The 20,083-nt window shown below is 39.8% G+C and overlaps 1 protein-coding gene across 2 annotated transcripts in view; it reads right to left on the bottom strand.

The window, feature by feature from the left end:
* The window catches only part of CNTN1 (contactin 1), a 189,402-nt gene that overhangs the window by 59,853 nt on the left and 109,466 nt on the right, over nucleotides 1-20,083 (bottom strand). For both annotated transcript variants that reach the window (XM_077338565.1, XM_077338566.1), the window contains exons 2-5: nucleotides 10,870-10,981; nucleotides 9,618-9,650; nucleotides 8,167-8,205; nucleotides 1,672-1,798 (exon numbers count right to left, since the gene is read on the bottom strand). In XM_077338565.1, the coding sequence (XP_077194680.1) occupies nucleotides 1,672-1,798; nucleotides 8,167-8,205; nucleotides 9,618-9,650; nucleotides 10,870-10,930 (260 nt within the window). In that variant the 5' untranslated portion in view covers nucleotides 10,931-10,981. The remainder of the gene's footprint in view (nucleotides 1-1,671; nucleotides 1,799-8,166; nucleotides 8,206-9,617; nucleotides 9,651-10,869; nucleotides 10,982-20,083) is intronic.

Genomic DNA, 20,083 nt, shown 5'->3' with positions numbered 1-20,083 from the left:
CCTATACCCCAGCTGGTCATCTTTAAGAAATCAGAAGAAATGAGCACTGGAAAAAGATTTTGTGCAACTTTACTTATATTATTTCTTCCTATGCAAAGGGAAAATGTCCATGGAATCATAAAGCATTACTGTGAGACAAGTTATGCTGGAAAATGCTCATCTTCATAAAAACACATGGAAAAATTTAAAAATGGAAATAAAAGAAGTTAAATTGTACTCATAATTGCACAGGCAACCCTATGAATTAATGTTCTCCTAAATGTCCTTATCATTAACAGCTTTCATGGTTACCCTTCCTAGTCTCCTGATTTCTTGGTTTTAGTCTCCAAGGAACCAAAACTCCTGAACAATTTCAATATTTTCCTCATCAATCTTAAAATTGTATAATTCTCCAGTACTCACTACTTTTGTCTTCTTGATATTCAGCTGTAATCCTGAGTGGATGCCAAATGCTGAATTCAATGTGGATGGAGTTGCAGCAGCATAAAAATATTCCAATCTGATTGGATACCAAGTCCAGCACACTGTGGCCAGGGTGGATACAACCCAGTGGCTAGAAGTCTGCATAGTCTTTATGACAGCTGAGGCTATTAGACGCTCGTAGGATCATGCCTATCCTAGTATTTTGGATTGCCTTATGAATACATTCCATTATGAGAGTTCATTTTTTTTTAAAAAAGTAAAGTACCATTTCGGCCACCAGGAGGAGTGTGAAACCTGCTATGCATCTAGTAGAAATTTAACCAAGCAACTAAAAAAACCAATATTGTTACAACCCCTTTTTGGTGAAGGGTGAAACTCAAAATAATGTATGAAAATACAGCAGGGTTTATAAAAAAATTCCTAGCACAGTTCTGAAAATTATAGAATACTAAAATCTTGCTCTTTTTCCCCTACGATCACCCCTTTTCCTTGTCAGTCTGGATACTGAAAGCCAGGCCAAATAAAAACTCCTGACACAAAAATATCAGGTGATGTTAGTTGCCCAGGCATTCAGTATCAAAGTGAGATAGGTTAAGTACAATTAGTAATATATTATTATAAAACAACTCACACAAATGGTAGAGGCAGGTTACTAATTAAAATTCATAAACAAAAAAGTGCTTTAAGAACCTGCCTATCATTGCTCTCCCTTGTGGCGTTTCTTCCTGTCAGCATAGTTGCTCCTCTGTGCCTGTCCCACAAGCCCCGCCATGATCTTTTCAGGGGAGAGGACTACAAGAAAGGTTTCCATCCTGTGGAAGGCTTTTGACTTAGAGTTTCTTCCTTATTTATTTAAACATTTTTTCCTTTTGCACATGGGATAGCTTTACCATGAAGAAAATGGTAAATAAAACAGAAACAAAGGGGGGAAAAAACTTTAGCATTGTCCCTTTCTGCCATTTTTCTCACTGGAAAAAGCCATTTATTTTGTGCCCGCCCCTGAACAGGAATGAAATCAGCTCAGCCATGGCTGTCTCCAGGAAGAAAATGACAGAGGAAGATGGGTTAAAGTTTTCATCTCTGCCCAAGCTCCGCTCCTTCTTAATAAGGCAATCCTAGCAAATACATTAGGAAAAGAAAGAAAATTCCTTTAAAATAAATATGGAAAAACTATAGCATGCACTTGAGGCCTTAAATCAATGGTAACTTCCTACAAATCAGAATAAATAAGAACAAAAAGTGGCTTACTTGTAAATAGGGGCAGGGATTCCTCTGGCTCTGCAATTCATTGAAACTCTTCCATCTGAGGATTCTTCTGGGTAGATTGTATCAATAGGTTGTTCTTCAAAAATTGGCCCATATCCTTTTAATTCCTCTGAAGAGAAATGATTAATCAATTAAATCATAGCTTTAAAAATATCAGCTTAGCATATGTGGTGAATGCAAAAGTCAAAAACCCTAAAACACACACAAACACTTATTTTAGTGAGCCTAGTGGAAACAGTTCAAATGCTATAGCTTCCAGTTCTCCTCTGCATTCTTGTCAATGTATTCCCCTACAGAAACAGAGTGCAAACTAGTTACATTTCCCCTGAAGGCCATTGGCTTGCTGCTGACACCGTCAACAACCCTGCCAAGTGGTGCCAGATTTAGTGGTGGCATTTGTGACTTGCACATCTGTCTGTCTGAAAGACACATGGAGGCTCAAATCTCTTACACAGACCAGCAAACAACCACCAGATTGTGGTGACATCTGATGTCCTCTGGCTTGGACAATAAATGGGAAGCTGAAATGGAAAGGTTAGTTTCATGAGCAGTATGCTTTCTCATCACATAATGCAACTGGAATTGTCATTTGATCCTCTTGCTATATTGCTTTTAAGGCTTCAGTCTTCTCCAGGGCATTCTTAGCCTAGCCCAAGCAATTGGGGACAATACCAGATATTGGTGCTGGAATGCACGTAGGTGGGGGAAGATGAGTGTCTCTGGGCATAAGCAAAACATCCATCCCTCACTACTAACATTGCCATTCGATGCTGATTTATTCTACTCTGAAAGTCCATGGGAATCAGTGAATTTATATGGCAGTAAATCTGCACAGGATTATATTGTACGGAATGATGGCATATGTTCCTAGGATGTGGGAAAGTTCTCCAGATGACAGATTGCATCGGAGCAGGTTTTTTCCAATCAATCTCATATAATACCCCCACCTTACTGCAGCCACCAACATTTTAGCAAAAGTAAGTGTTTTCATGCCAACAAAATAATAATTGTTACTAGAAAGGAAGATCATCCTTTGATTTTGGATGATGACACTGTTCAGACAATGGTGATGGAAGGTTTAAAAGCAAGATAGCGCCACTTTTCTGACACAACAAAATATAATCCATTTCATATTATCAATTGAATATAACCTTGTAGTTCTACATTCAAGGTATAAGCTTTTGGGTGCATGTACACTTCTTCAGATATGATATAAATACAACTGTCTTGGTCCTAAAGGTGCCACTGGACTCAGACTTTGTTCAATTAAATCTGTATGTTATCAGTCATATTCTCTTGTTCAGTTTGTCCTGCCTTTAGGCACCAGAAGGCAATTATTTCCTGCACAGAATATATTCACATCAGCAAGATGTAGTCTTTAAGATAGTAGTCTTGCACATGGGAGGCTTTCCCACTTGCACACTTACCTGGCAGAGAGAAACATACAGAGGCTCAGCCCCTTGACTGGACTAATGGTACGGGACAATGATGACTGAGGGAACGGCAGCTAGAACACATGAGGGAATCACCAAATCCAGAACAGCTGCATACACAACTTTCCTGGGAGATAGTCAATGCCAACAGAAGTTGGTGCCACAGGGCAGAGTAGGGTGGTAAAAGAGAGGGCTGAGACATTGAAGTTGGAGCCAGGGCACAGAGGACAGACTCCCAGTTCCCTACTAGATGTTGATGGGAAGAGTAGAGGAGGGTGCAAAGGACCTCATCCTTCTTGAGCAGGCCAACTGCACAGGCCCCTGAAGATTCAAGGGGGTGGCGGGGTGGTGGAGCCGAACAAAGGGGAAGGGTCACAAGAGGCACTCTTTGGCCCGGGATTCTCTAGGCAGGAGGTTCGGACTTTGTGGCCAAAGGGATTGGGAGGGCCAAGGTTGTATCACCCTCAGGGAGTCAAGGAAGAACAAGGCTCATCCAGTGAACCTGATTCTAGGCCCACATGGTGGAAGAGGAGAGAGAGTTGGGTAAAGGCAACTCCATCCCCCCTTATGTTAATGAAGCTCCTGGAGGGCCATTACAGCTAAAAAGGAAGATCCAGGAGGGCACCACAGCCACCATGGAAATGGACATGTCTAGGCTTGTCTTTGTCCTGAAAGCCTTCGTCTATGTAATGAGCACTGAATATCAACAAGATATTCACTTTGAAAAATGGCAATATGCTTGCTTTCAGAGTGAAAGTAGCATCCCTTGCAGAAGAAATCAAAACAAGATCCCAAGAGCTCTTAAATCACACATTATGCATGGCGCCTGCATGACAGCAGGGCCAATCTCCACTTATGCATGATGCTGGTGTCATCCAGAACCCCTCCCAGCCTTGGCCTGCTTTATGGCCTCTGATGGCCCACGGCAAGAGAACACTGATTTTTCTGCATTCACTTTCTTGCTGTGGCAGCCATCAGAGGCCCAGCTGGGCTAGGCCCATGAATCCAAGCTCCTCCTTCCCTCCTATGGTGTCACCACAGGGACACAAAATGCCCACTCAGCTTCGCGGTGCTGCAGTGTTTCTACACACACACCCCTACAAATTAAAAGAGGAAAAATAATTGATTGCTCTTTTCTGACTTCTATATGTATTTGAATTCTGATTAGAGTTAAAAATTGATACTTCAGCCAGTATTTCTTTTCAAGTGAGGGCTAGCAGTAGCCACTGAGGAAATTTAGGCTGCGAGTGAGGAAAGCACAGGAATAAAAGTTAAGTGCCTCCCACCCACTGATATACTGTGATTTGACAATCTAGGCTCATTCCCTCACTCAGACTCAGGATTTCCCTCTTTTTTTCTCTTTCTTTCTGACTCAGCAGTCCATTTATTTTATTTTATTTTTCAAAAGATCTATGGCTTTCCTATCCTTTATTATATTTTTATGCTGGCTCAGACTAGGAAGGTGAGGAAGAGATAAGATCATCCTTTAAACTTAAAACTTCTGAAAATGGCACATTAGAATCTTTAGAATGTTCAAAAATTAACCATTTTTTAAATTCAACACAAGTGAATTTAGATGTAAAATGTATTAGGTTAATAATTTATCATAATCACAAACTTCATTCCCTATCTTCCCAGCAAGTGACAGTTCTTAAGGCTTTCACAAAGTCTTAGAATCTTAGAGATGAAGACCTTTGGTTTCAGAATTTCCTAAACTCTCCAGTTCACCTTCTTGAGTTTAATTGACTCTCCAGGTTTCAGAAGTAAGAGATATACTACCAAGTGCTCAAAATCCTTCTCTTAACACACCAGTTCACTTCCTTACATTTAATTCTTTTGGATTTCAGAAGGTAAGGGTACACAATTAAGTACCCAAATTCTTATCAAAACACACCAGGGCTCTCTCCATTCTGAGGATATTGTACATATACTGAGAAAACATCACACTCCACCCAGGGACCTAGGGATCTGGTTTTTAGACTGTTTTTAGATTTTTAGAATTTTTATCATGGTTTTAGCATGACAAAACTATATTATGTATATGTTGTCCACTGCCCCGGGTCTGCCTTTAGCAGGGAAACTGGGTTACAAATTCAAAGAAATAAAAATAAATAAAACAGAAATATTCCAATATGTCACTCATGAAATTTTGACATAGCATTGGTGAGTCTTCAGATTTTGGGAAAACCCAGTTCATTACATTACTTATCTATGTATGGTACAAGCATGTAGTTAGCTGTATCCATCCACAGAAAAATTCCCCAAACAAACTTATTAACCTTTGCATCTGTAACTAACTAAAACATCCTGAACTGGTATGCAAGCTGTTGAGTTCTCCAGAACTCTTCGTCAAGCTAGCTGATAAGTGCCAAATAACTTTCTTCCCCACTTCATTTGTTTTTGGTTTTTTGCACTATAAGTCTGCTATTATACTGTTTGCATATGCATTTATGCATTTTTGACACAGATTTATTAATTAACTATGAAATGCTGAAATATGATTAAGAGATATGCTGTAAGAAAAGAATGATAAGATATCACTGAGAAGGTGCCTTATGAACACCTTTAGAGAACTGGGAAGCTAACAATCCCTTTATTCTTAACTGAGGAATTTGCTCCCTCATTTCACCTTTCACCAAGAAGCATGCACCATGAAAGCCACATGCCAAAGAGAGATGGGTAAGTGAAACAGATTTCCAGAAATGATGTATCTGAAAGACAAGTAATTATTGCTTCTCTAGCTAACTGCTGAAGCCAATATGCTCATCCAATCAGTTATAGATTTCTCACTGACAGCTCTTATGAGATTTTCAAATGAACTGCGACAAAAATTTTTACTACATGACCTCAATTTTGCAGTGTTCTTGCCTGATCAAATTAAATTCATATGAACATATGCCTTGCATATCATCAGGTCTCAAGACGTATCAGTGTCATGAGACAGCATGCTAAACTGGAAAAGAATGGTATACTTGTTTATCTCAAGCACAGTTCAGATGTAACCCTTTCCAATATCTTAATCATGGCTACCATCTCATGGGCGGACCCTCCTGTCTCCTGCATAAATGTCCCGATCCACAGACTAACTATTTTGTGGCACACAGCTGCAAGGAAGTTGACACTCATTATAGTTTCTATATAACAGTTAAATCCTTCTATATGTTTAAAGATAGTCATGATTTGTGCATATATGTTATAGCCATCAGTGGAAAAACCAGAAGGGGCAATTGTACAAGAAACAAGCAAATGTGTGAGATGAGGAAACATAATATCTGCTCTGGGATTGAGTCTGTCCTTATTTCATATGTTTAATGATATTTTTGTCCCGCCCTTCCACCATGCAGAGCCTGCAGGGTGAACCAAGCTGTTTCTGTGAATGTGGGTGCCAGCATTTCCTTGATCTCTCCCTCCTGTTTTGAAAGAAGAAATCACATACAGTGGGGACCTACACTGACTGGTCCTCTTACAGAAGGTTTTGTTTAAAGTGCAGTACAATCTGCACTGTGTATAAATAATAAAAATGTATTAGTAGTATGTTATAAACCACTGCTATAGCACAATGACAAACTATCTCCATCATCTTTGTTTTGGCTTAAGTCCAAATCCTGTATTTTCCACAGTTTCTGATTTATCCAGGCAAATTATTTCCTTGAAGCTTATAGCCATGAAGGTGCAACCCACAAACAACTCACCAAACAAGAAAATTCACATAATCAGCAATAACTTTCCTTTTCTTATAGCAACAATACTCAGTGTCTCATGGACAACATGTGGCTCTTCTGAGTATAGTTCCCCAGTGTAGCCTTGCTTCATGTTTCAGAAAAGTGAGATGGTCCGGACCTGGTGGGGATTGTGTTTGGCAGTTGATCCCATCTTGAAACAGCCACTGCCAGAGGAACAGGTGAGCCTCCTAAGGTGCAAGGATGGATGAAAATGTGGCTCCTTTCTTTGATGGTAACTTTGAAATGTGTCTGTTGCCATGCTGCAAATTGAATATCACTGTCCTATAGTGTCACTATCCTTACCATTTAAGTGAAGTACTCTGGAGATGTATAACTCACAGGGTTATTTTGGGAGCAATTCTAAGGGCCTTTCCGCACATCAGAAAAAATAGTGTTATGACAGCGCCATGACGTAAAGCTATAAAAAATCACGTCTCCACTCATTTTGTACCTCCTGGATTTCTCGCTTCCCGCTGCTGCCTTATCATGCTTCTAATCACTCCGCACGCCTGCTTGCGATGGCAGATGAGAGGAACATGCTACACACATGACTCTCCCCCGCCTGTCAGCCAATCAAGCCATGCAGCCAATCACCTTTCTCCATGGTTTAAAGAGCCCACGATGCAAGAATTTTTTTAAAAGTAAAACTTGTCGATTGCTATGCCTATGCATCTAATCATAAATGCATCTTTCTTATTTTACTGCAAACCCCTTTGGATTTATGAGCCTTGAAGCTTGAATAAAGTAATCTTGTTCCCGATTTTTTTTTTTGGGGGGGGGTTAGAGAGGCATGCTTTGTGTGTTAACTGGTGGGGAATTTTTTTTTTTTTTTGCTTTGCCTGGACAATTTAATGCCTATTCATTGCTCCAGGCAGTTTGGTTTTTTAAAAAATCCATGTCCCCAGGAAAAGGGAGGTGAGTGCAGCGCGACTTCGGCTCAACACATTTCCTTCACATGTGGCTTGCTGGTTGCTTTTCTTTGCTCACGCTACATATTTTGGGGAATCCACTTTATGAGATTCCCCAAGTCACACTTTATAATGGAGGATGTTGCTTGAGGTTTTCTGCTGGGATGCTGGATGTTGATGACGTCATGTAAAATGCCCAAAGAATGGCATCAGTAAGATGAAAATATTTTCTAGGTGCAGAATGGCCCTAAGTATTTCTAAGAAGAATGGGCCTCATTCCCAAGAAAAGGTCTTTAAGATTGCAGCCTTAGTCAAGCTATTATATTCTAGCCTAAATACTACATTATTAAAGAAATGTAATAGTTAAGTGAAAGGGAATCATGACCATGAAATGTTTAAAGGGTAGAAACTTACCTTGCATATGAACTCTATGTCCCTGGAATGCATCAAGTACTTCAAGCACATTTGAGAGACAAAGGAAAAGAAAGCAAGGAAGAAAATTACTTGTATTGGTCTCATGAACAGCCTTTGTTGCTTTGATGGCATGAAATGCAAGTGGCCAAAACTGCATGCAGAAATGTAAGAAAAGCTTAGTCTGTGATTTGGCAATCAAAGTTATGTACAGGATATGTATTTCACATCTAAAGTAACAACACAGGTTCAGACCCACTTAGAAGATGATAACTTTGATTGCTCACTTCCTCGTGAAAATTAGGATTGCAGAACACTATGCCAGTGATTTTGGGTTTGGGACACTAAATATCAGATCATTAGCATCATGTATGTTGGGACGGAAGCCTTAACATTCTTTAACAAAAATGAAACTCTGCACCAAATATTTTGCCAATAAGAAATATTATGAAGACTGTCAAATGTTTATGTAAGTTGTTTACAAACTCTGTATAGAATGAACATGTAGCCTTAAAAAATAAACAATAAGCTTGACTTAAAACTAAATACTGAAGACAGTTGATGGTGAAGGACACAGCATAGAATTCTGTAAATCAATATATTATATGCAAATCTGCGCACCTTTCCTTTTGAATTTGAACTTTGAACATCCAGCCAAAATTAAGCACTTTAAATTCCTATTATTTCAATGGAAGATTTATTGTTCTGCCCCAAACCCTACGCAGAGGAATCTGCAGTAACCAAACCTGGAACGACATGGTGGCAGCCCCACCCCATAGTGGCAAGACTCTTTACCTCCCCATCAGCCACAAAACCATTCTACACAGCAGGCAGACAAGCAGGTCAGCTGCTCAGGAACCCTCCAGCAGAGCTGGTTCCTGACAGCTCAAGGCAGGCAGAAGGGGAAGGAAGCCCTCCAGGATGATATCTGCTGGCAGCACCAGCTGAAAGAAGCCCAGAAATGGCTAGTGGCACTAAGCTGGTAGAAGCAGGACATGCATGCACCTGAAGGCACAGGGCTGAGAAGGAGGCAGAGGCTGCCCTATGAGTGTTCTGGTTAATCCATTGTCAGATGACAAAACTTTTATTCTACCAAGACAGGACCAGGGGAAACTGATGGAAAATGCTTTTAAACCATTAGAGAAGCATATAAGTGGCTATAACAACATTTCACAGACAGTATTCCAGACATTTCATTCTAAATAAGAATGGGAGGGGGGATACAGGTGGTGATTGTCAGAATTCTATGCCAGATGCTGCCAAACCCTCTGCAAAATTCCATAGTTACAGATACCCTAATCGTAACTGCATGAGTTTGCCTTGAGGCCTTTGGCATTCTGGAATTTTGACTCCCAGCCTTGAGTTAATCAAAATCTCATCAGTCTCATGAGCATGGCACTGCTTAAATTTGTGCAGAAGCAAACTGGGAAGTCTGTGACTGTCACATCACTCACCAGAATGTCGCACAGCACTGCAGCACCTTAGGCCTATTTTCAATAAAAGAAGAGCAAACATATACTGTCATAACAAAAAGGACAATGTTGTTCTGTCTGCTTCAAAGATGGGCAGGAATTGTGGGAAGGGAATAGAAAAAGAAAACAATAAGTCCAGATCATATTAGGTATTCTTTTCCTACTGCCTTCAATTCTTCCTATTTAATACCTGCTTTTAATATTTTTACCCACCTGAACTTTTGAAGTGGGGCTGAATTTACTTTAGAATTTCATCAGTGCAGCAGTGATTCTTACTCAAAAGCTGTCCCTAATTACCATGCATTTGCATTATTCAGCTTCTTGTTTCGTAAGTGTGAAATTTTACAAACAATATATTTATCAAGGCCAGGCATGGGGTCAGAGATTTTGACTTCCCTCTGGATGTGCTTTACTTCTTAAATAAAGAATCATTTCCATTGGTTAGTTCATTATTTTGTTATTTCATTCGTTCGTTAGTTAATGATTTTTATACTGCCCCTCTTGGTTGACCATCTGAGGGCAATTTACATGGTCTAAAAATTCAATAAGACAATAATTCCCATAGATAAAACCAGATTAATAAATATATAAAACCACAATTTAACACTGTTGCATCAGTCTTAATTAAAGAGATCAAGTTATAGCCAGGAAGATGTTTGTTATTTGGAGGGGACAGGAGAGGAAAGGAGGGCAGAGGCGGTAGGACAGAGGCCCAATATTTGCTATAGCTGTTATCTAGCTGTGGCTACAAACTTATCCTACTAATACCCCTGTTGTCCGCATAAGAAGCAGGACCACAAAAAGTGGCTATCAAGATGTTTTACCCTCTACAACAGCCCTCTGAGATATGTTAGGCAGAGAAACAGTATCAGGTTCAAAATCATTCGATGATCTACATCACAATGTAGGAATCTGAATCAGTCTCCTCTGTCTTAGTCTAACATTCCAACCACTACACTGTAAGCATCGCACTGTGCTTTGTTTAAATAAACAGAGACGAGAAACACAAGTAAAAAAAAATCAAAGTGTTTTGTTAATCAATATTTTTTCTTTATGCATTTTAATGTTGATTCAATGATTATGTAAAATAAAAAACACTTAATAAAAACGTACTAAAATGAAATGTAAAACAAATTCCCAATAACAGTTAAACTGGCATATCCCCCCCCCCACCCCCGGAACAGCAAGGATCATTTCAGCATCCATAAGTAATTAAACTTAGAGGTCATCTTACCTGCCAGGCAAAAGAGGGAGCAGACTGCAACAAAATAACTGATTAAGGGCTGCAGCTTCATCTTCAGATCTGTTTATTTCACCAGGAATTTTGTCTTTCAGATTAAGAACACCTGACAATAAAAGGAAAAGGATTTTTTAAAATTACCTTACTATTTATATATTTTTTCATTTAATGTATACCCCCAGCATTCTGGGTACTAAAAAAACCTTTCCACCAGTGAATGACTTGGGACCACAAGCATTTCTCCTGACAGAATTGTTTCAGAGGGCATTTTGGCCTACAGCAAGAAAGTGAAGAGGAGAAAATTATAGTCCGTGGGCGGAAATTGTTCAGTTTGCAGAAGTCACCTACTGGATCCCAGGCTACCTCTGGTGGTAATATTCATAATAATAACTTGAAACTGACCTCCATAAGTGAAATATTTAAATATATAAAGACACATGCACCACTTCCAGGAATTTTACCTCAATTTAAAGAGTACTAAAGAATCCTTGACAGAACCAGAAACGTGTCAATATAAACTGTCTTGTATTTTTCCACACCACTTTCAACTGATTGTGTGACTAATTATCAAAAGGTTTTGTTGTTTATGTTTTGCTTTGTTTTTCAGACCAAATCCTTCCATATTCCAAATTTTAGTATGGCTTAGCAGGAGTCTGTTTTTCAGTGTCTCCTTGAAAACATTTTCACAGAGGTAGCATGAATTTAAAAAGGTGCAAAAGGATGCACTTGATTAAGTTGTAGTAATAGAATAACTCCACAGGAAACCAATGATAATTATGTATGATTGCATGCCAAATATTATAATCTGATATAAAGTCATACTACCTATTTGGAATGCGGTTTTTGTTTTTGCATTTACCTAATCTGGTTCAGTTTTGAAAGGCTTTCCCAATGACTTTTTCCTTGGGATTTTCCATGATCCCATTACCAAGAAATCACTAGGAAACTGGTAGAGCTAGTCTCCATATTCTAAATGCCCATTCACAAATTTTCAAAAGGGAATTTTTGAAGGAAGATGATTGTTGCCTTATGTTCCACTATTTCAAGGGAGCAGATGAGCTAGGCAAGAAGCATGGTTCTACTAGTGAGGAGTTTTGATAATATTGTTCTGACAAAATGTCCTCAGAACTTTCTGCTATTAAATGAGGAAGCACACAAGTTGCTTCTGCAATACTGTACTGTGACTGGGCAGAATATTTCCCACTCAGATGCTCATACAGCAATTCAAATTGATCTGAGACAGATGCATGTTCAAAGGATAGGATTTGGATGTTCTGTGCATGCCTTAGGTCTACCATTTGTTAAGAAACAGAAGACCTTTTTTTCCTTTGAAGTTCAGTACTTCAGCTTTTAGTTGCACTTACAGAAAAACTGGCTGTTATTAGACACTAGCAACTTACAGACGTTTCATTGCTTTTTTCCCCTTTGCCTGGTAAAATTTATTATTTAATAAATGTCTATGCTACCTCTCCAGAGAACCTGCTCCTGGTGGCTTACAAAGTAAAACAATATAAAAATAAAACTATTAAACCCATCATTAGTAGGAAAAAAACAGAGTCCAACAATGGCATAAAAGACTGAACAGCTAACAAGTTGCATAAAAGAAGTCTAAGCCTGCAACCAGAATATAGAAAAGATATTAAAAGATTAGCCTCCTTAGTTATAAGCCTGGATAAAAAAGGAATGTTTTGTTGTGGCACCTAAAAGTCACAAAGGTGGGCATTGGGCAAGACAGAAGGGTAAGGGCATCCCATAGATGGGGTGCCACCCTGACTCTGATCACTACCCATCTTCCCTTGGAAGATGGGGGTACCAAAAACAGGGCTTGTGAGGAAGGTTTAAGTTGGTGGCTGGACAGAATGTGGGGAGATAATCCTCAAAGCATCCTGGACCCTAGTGATTCTAGTATAATGCAACATAAGACATGATATCATGGAAAGGTGTACTTGTGTAAAATAAAACTAGGAGATGGGAGAAAGTTTCCAAATGGAATTGGTCTTTGAACCAATTCCTCTACCAATATATCCACCCCAAATGAAACCCAGTGAGGACCTGGCAACCCTAGGTTGTGGTGAGGATAAAATGGAGGACAGGATAATGTTGTAAGGCACTTTGGGGTCCCCCTCTGGGGATAAATAAACAGATAAATAAGTCCCAACTTTTGTTTCTTATTTATTACTACTGAGGCTGATTATTTATTACTATTTATTACTATGCAGTTTAATTGGACAAGACAAGGATTGAACCTGTGATCTTCTGCAAGCAAAACACAAGGTTTATTACTAGGGCCAGGGTCTTCCAGGAGATTTGCACCCACAGAGGTAACTTTGTAATCACACTGAATCTACCTAATATATTGCCAACAAGTAAGTGTTTTTGCATTTCAACAGGTTCAGAGTGTATGCTTCCTAGCAACTCTCTTTTAAACTGGGTGGCTTTTTCACATCAATCTTTTACTTCTGTTGAGAATGCCTATAAACACATCTTTTATCCTCTGAATAAAAGAATATGAATTAGACAACAAGTCAGTTGCAAGCTATAAAAGAATAAATCCAAGTCTTTCACTGATGTTGGATAAATGCTATTTATGCTTTTGTTTTAAGCCTTTAAAAACCTATTTGTTGTTAACAGATTTACATGGAAAGATTAAATCGTCTGAACTCTGAACAGATGAAATCATGTATAATGGCCCTGTCCAATTCTCTCAATCAGAGGCAAGACTTTTCCTCTGTTTCCATTTCCCTTCTTTGACTGAGCTACCCCAGTAACATGTTTTCTACTTCCCTGAAGAACTATTGCAGTCATACCCTGCATCAGCATGATATTTTACTTCCTACCCAGGAACCTGAGGGAAGGCTCCAAAGTCCACTTTAACTTAAGCAACTTAAATGGCACTTTAGGCATTTTTATATCCAAAATAACAAAATATTTGAATGTAGAGCAGAAAAGTCAGGTGTAATCAGGGATTAAAATTTCTGCGGTAAAAGCAGTACAAGCACAGACTTTTTTCTTAAGCTTTTAACAGTAACTTAAATCTTTATGTTAATTGATTATGTACAGCAGCAGACGCACTGAGCTGCTGCTGATATGTTACAGTGGAACAGCATGCTTCACCATTTCTTGTGTCCCCACAGGGGATGCAATTTAGTGAAGGAGATGGTATGCCGCTTGCTGCGTCCCTGTTGGGAACACATTTTGATGATGGAGCAGCGCTACCACCAAAATGCATCCCCCCAGGAAATGGAACCATGGCAGAAAGATTCCACTGCATGGTGGGTAGGAAGGTGGGATTGCATGAGAACACAATCCCAATTTCCTGCAAAATAACAAAAAGAACCCCATTCAACCCCATGGCACTGTGAAGCACTGCAGAACAGAGTGGGGCATTTTCAGTGCCCTCCTGGCCCCTGTAGCATGGAGAGGAGCTAAGCATGGAAGGCCCGGATCTTCCTTTGTGCATGGGTCAGCCCTGGCCTGGCTGCTCATGGCATCCAAAGCAAAAAATGGAATGCTAAAAACCAGTGTTCCCTTGCCACTATCCATCAGAGGCCCTAAAGCGGACCAGGGCCAGGCTGGCGCAGACATCATGCAAAAGTAGGGATGAGCCCTACTTTCATGCAGGAACCAGCCCAGCCTTTCTTGCCCATACATAATCAGTCATTGAGAGGTTTTTGGCTGTCAGTACTCACCTCAGTCAAAGCAGAAATCTGACAATCTCTCCTCAACAAGCAACCCTCTCAAGTCTTTCTCTGCTCAGCTGATGCTAACCAATGAGGTTGCTTGGAGTAGACTGTCACTTATGACCATCTAGTTTTGTGAAGAATTAACTTTTCATATTCTTTTACTGTGTTTGTACATCACTTTTAAACTTTTAAAAAATGCAGTCAATCACATAATGCTAAAAATGAGTATTCGTTCATGTCTAGCTGCACTTTGATATAGCAAATATTTATTTTCTTTTGGAAAAAAAAGGAATTGAATTTTTATATGGAATATATTGATACATTAGTCAAGAATATATAATTTAGAAGATTATTCATAGAAACAGAAGATCTATTTTTCCCCTTTGGAAAGAGAAGGGGGAATCATGGTGCAGTAAGACAAATTCAATTTTTTATTTTAATTTTAAAATATTTTCACTTGTTGTTTAACAATGGATTGAGCTGAATTATAATGGCTACAGATGAGTCGACAATTTAGTTCGCAATTCTTTCTGAGTGCAAGAGACATACAATCTGAAGTGAGCAGCTGGTAACTCCATAGGGCCCATTTCTGCCAGCAACTGGATTGACTCAAAGGCTGCAGAACTTCAACAGCAATGTTTCAAAGGGAAACTGCCAGACAAAAGCTACTGAGTTTGAATTTAGAGCAGCTCTGGTACCACTGGAGTCCAACTCAATAGGAACTTGGAATGATGAGTGCACTAAAAGGTAGTCGTTCTTCCTTACAACTTTATGTCTAACATTCTGATACATCCTGTTTTGCTGATATATTTGGAGTTTGAAGTGCTCCACACCAAGTCTACATAGATCATTTAACTGTCTGAATCTCATTAACAATTGGGCTTGTTTTTATGTACCTTGTAATTTGACTACTGGTCTACTACCGTAATAATAAAGACTTGACTTGACAATTGGGCTTGCAATGTAATGTAACACAATTAGGTACTGTGAAACTGGACCTTTGGGCCTTCGTAATAAGTCCTCAGTGTGGTACAGAGTTATGTTTTTCTAAGGCCATTGATTTCAAAAGATTTAGAAGGATATCATTCTGCTTTGGACTGTGCATTGGTTACAGCCCAACTTTAAAGTTGCAGAAAATAGTATACTCAAGTGAATATTTAACTGAGTAGTCACTGTGACTGATTCTGCATGAGAAATTTGCCCCATGTCATGAACCCCAGCTCCTGACCCGCATTTCTCCTGTGTCCTCCCAGTCTGTTGGCCATAAAGCCATAAATTGCCTATTAGCTCTTTCCCTCGCTTTGCATTCCAAAGCATCCCCCCCTTATCGCTTCCTGACCTTGCTAAGAGCTGTGAAGCCTCAACATTTGCAACTCTTTAGATCAAAGTAAGGGCCAGATGGCTCTCCTGAGAACTATTGTATTTTCCTACCTTTGGGAATCCCTTGTCCCCCCTTCCCTAGCCAACTCCAGGTATAATAACCCCTGTAGGGACCATTAATCCTTTGTCTCTGCCAAAGAGTTTTGTTCATCAAACATTTCCTATTGATGCCTTTCTGTATTAGTCTCCAGAATAAAGCTTCCTTTTGGATTTCACTACAATAGTGGCCTCGAGGAGTTGCTTGTTTGAATGACTTTACTAGGGTGTCTTCTGCCTGTTTCCTGATAGCCCAGGCCAATGCTCGTCTGGTTACAAGGCTAATGCCTACTTCCAGCTGACATTGGCACCAGCCTGGGGTGATCCCAGGTCTGGCATGACTCAGGCCCTTGGTCCACAGCAAGGGAGTATAGATTCTTCCATGTTCCCTTCCTTGCTGTGGGTGTCACTGGGGCCCATGTTGGGCCAGGGCTGTCTGGCAGGGAAGAGGCGGGCCATCCTTATCTGAATCCTCCCCACCTGCAGCCAAGTACATAATCTCAGAAGGGACAAAAAATGCTCAGGCAACTCTGCAATGCTGTGCAGTGCTATACAGTGTGGCAGAGCCACATGGGACATTTCTTTTTATTTTCTTAAGAAGAAAAAGAAATGCCCCAACAGCTGTGCCTTATGGCAGAGCCTCACCAACCCGTCTGCCTCATCCAGAGCCAAAAATTCAGGGTGGAACAGGTGCAGCAGGGAAAATGATCCCCTATATGAACTTGGGAAGAGGCAACCCAAACACCTGGTGGTAGTGCAGCACGCCAGCCTGAGTATGGAAAAGGTATTACAGCAATGAACTGCTGTAATAATTTAAGATCCTCTACTAATTTAGTATGCTGGACACAGAAATTACCTTAACTATATTCAACCACAAATATATTCAACAGTTTTTTAAAGTGTGCACTGAACCACTTGGAAAGCGATACTGCTGCATCCTCCATACACCTTCATTTTATGTTGCATGTTTTTTTCTTGAAAATAGGGCAGGCTCCTCTTTGTACACTCTACTCATAAATTAAATATCCCTGCCAAGCACTGAATGCATTTTACATAGAAGGCTCTCTATTTCAGGAAATTCTGAAAAAACATATATATTTCAAGGAGCATACATAAAGGTTAAAGTGACATCTATCTGTACATGTATATACCAGTTATAATTGTTCTTTAAACATTTGTTATTACTCTTTGTTGACCCCAAATCCACGGTCCTTGACAATTAAACTCCACAAATCATTATGAGCTTTAGCAATGATAAAAATGGCATAGCTTTCCCTGTCAGGCTAAAAATACACTCAATTTTCAAGCCAAGAAGTCTATTCATCTTGTTGTTCCATGTGGCAGATAATTTCACAGATTTATAAAATCGTTATGGGAATCATGTCAGTCTCGCAGGAAAAAATTGGTTTAGTTTCCCCCCTCTCTCTGAAGATTGCCGAATCCAATAATATTAATGAGATAGGCTTTAATTTCAATAGAAAACTAATTAATTGAAGCCCAACCATTTATCAGTAAACTCACAGAAGTGGAACACATTGCATGCCTGTCAGATCCTTCCAGTTGATAAAAGTTGCATCTATTCATATCCTGGCTGAATTTTAGAAATGAACGCAATAGGGCTGCAAACTAAGATGCCATATGTCAAATCTGTTAGTTCCTTTCACTACCATTTACAGTCAATGTGACCATTCATATAAGACATCTTATACTCAGTAGACCCCGACTCTACAAATGAAATTAAGCTATGGAAATTAATAGAGATTCATGCAGCTTTTGTCCTAACCGGGAAGACAGTTTATAAATAGTTCTGAAATTTGGCAGAGTACAAATGAAACAGCTGTAGTACAAGTTGCTGTCTGAGACTCTGCATATATATATATACTAATTTGCATTAGTGATATTATATAGTACTGTTAGTCTCTTTTCATTTGTACCTTGCTGAGACTCACCGCAACTGCCATTGATGCAGTGGGGTGCGGCCAAAGATGACAGCGATGAGCCGGTGCCGCTGGTGCGCAGCGTGTGGAGGAGGCAGGGCATGGGGCCTATATAGGCGCCACGTGCCTCCGGCTTCCTCCTCTTCTGCTTCACAGCCTGAACTGCTTCCCTTCCTTCTCGTGTTTTGTTAATTTTATTCAATGGGTTTCGGTTGTTCATCACAGCTGCGGATTAGACATGGTTGGAGCCTTTTCACAGGGATCCCAGTTTGTGCACTGGAATCCCTGGGGGGTTTGGGTCTCTTTAAGAAGACCGGCAGTGTACAAAGTGGCCTATCCAGCTGGGAGGCCAGGGACTCGTAGCTAAGCAACCTATAGGTACCAGAGTGAGGTGGATACCTGGTGGGCACGGATACGATTGCATCCCGGTGAGGGAATCTGCATGTGGAGGGTCAGCTCTCCCAGCTAGGATGGAGCAGGCCTCGGAGCATCTATGGACCCTCTTGTTTAGCAGCCTGATGGGTGACTGGGTCAAACTCCTTTCCATGCTGGAACAACCCCGTTGGGTTGAGTATGAAAAAATGGCTGTGGCCATTTTAACGCCAAAGCTAGTTGTATCTTCATTGGCAAAATTGTCACTCTGCTAATCAATGTTCAGAACTATTTATAACATGTCTTCCCAGTTAGGACAACGGCTGCGGAAAAGTAACTGAAATTAAGAAGAGGAACTGCCACTACCTGGAACCAGGTACCACAGTTGGAGAACGGATATGTAAAAGAGATTACTTTGGCGAAAGTCGTCTGATATTATGAGTTTGGATGGAGAGAAAGACTGTTGTTCTTTAACATGTAGAAGAGAGCAATATGAGCAATGTAGTTTCCAGAACGACTGCTAATTGGCATATCTATACAAGATTCTAGTGGTCTAGGGTAAAAATAATTGAGAATGTGAAAACAAGGCTGGAGAGTTAAACTCCTAACAAAAGATCTGAAAACCTCTGTAAATGAGTAAGCTTGGAAAACTATTCACCTCCAACATAGAATAGAATTGCATGTGGCAGCCACTGTACCACACATTCTACATTTCTGTCTTTATCATTGGATTCTGCTATGAGTACATGTCACAGAATGGCCAGAAAGGGTTCTTGTCAACCTAACTAATGTTGTATTTTTTTCTATTTACCAAAGCACAAACTTGATAAAAAGAAAGTAGAAACATCTGGAAGTTTGTCTTCACATACATAAAGAAATATCAGAAGATACCAGTAGTTCCTTATTGCCTTCTTTGCTTATTCTTTCCTAAAAGACTCTAAAAGAACTGCAATACTAACAAAGGACACTATGATAAAATGACAATTTCTCCCATGGTATCAAACAATCCAATATACTTCTACAGAGATTCTGACCTGAGGGAACTACAACAAGCTTTTTGAAACTAAAATACCCACCTGATGAAGTCAAGAAACAGATTAACAAAACCAGAATAGTACCCAGAAAAAAGAAAAAAAAAACTATTGTAAAACAGATCCAAAACAGAGAATAGCAGAATACCAGGAGTGGTCACATACAGCTCTCAACTCAAAGCAGTTCGACCAATCATCAGTGATTTATAATCCCTACTGGATAATGATAGTTTTCTTTGACAAATACTGGGGGGGGGGGGGGCTTTTTTGCACACAGACAGCTCCTTATCTTAAAAATCTCCTTATCCATAATAATTCAACATCTAATTTGAACATAGAACAGAGTTTGTAATAAACCCAGATGCCATACACCCAGACAATGCAATATCACCTACAGCTCATCTTGTAACACTGTATATACCAATAAATGCCATCAATGCCCTTTAGTTCTTTATATAGGGCAAACAGGTCAAACCTTATGCCAAAGGATAAATGGGCACAAACTGGACATCAAGAATGGATGGTTTAGATGGATAGGGAACTGGTGAGAAAACTGATCCCAAGGAATCATTGTCAATAATATTTCATTGGAGGGAATTGAGCAGTGGGGTGCCACAGTGCTGAGTTCTGGGTCTGGTACTTTTCAACATTTTTATCAGTGATTGGGAAGAGGGGGGTAGGGGGGGCTCCACATTAAATGTGCATACATACTGGATGGGAGATACACTTCTGGGTATCAGTGTGTATGAATGTGATCCCGGGGTACTTG

This window comes from Paroedura picta, chromosome 5 (assembly GCF_049243985.1).
Source record: "Paroedura picta isolate Pp20150507F chromosome 5, Ppicta_v3.0, whole genome shotgun sequence".
Taxonomy (NCBI): domain Eukaryota; kingdom Metazoa; phylum Chordata; class Lepidosauria; order Squamata; family Gekkonidae; genus Paroedura; species Paroedura picta.
Note: the sequence above shows the minus strand (reverse complement) of the source record. Positions and strands in the feature narration are given on the sequence as shown.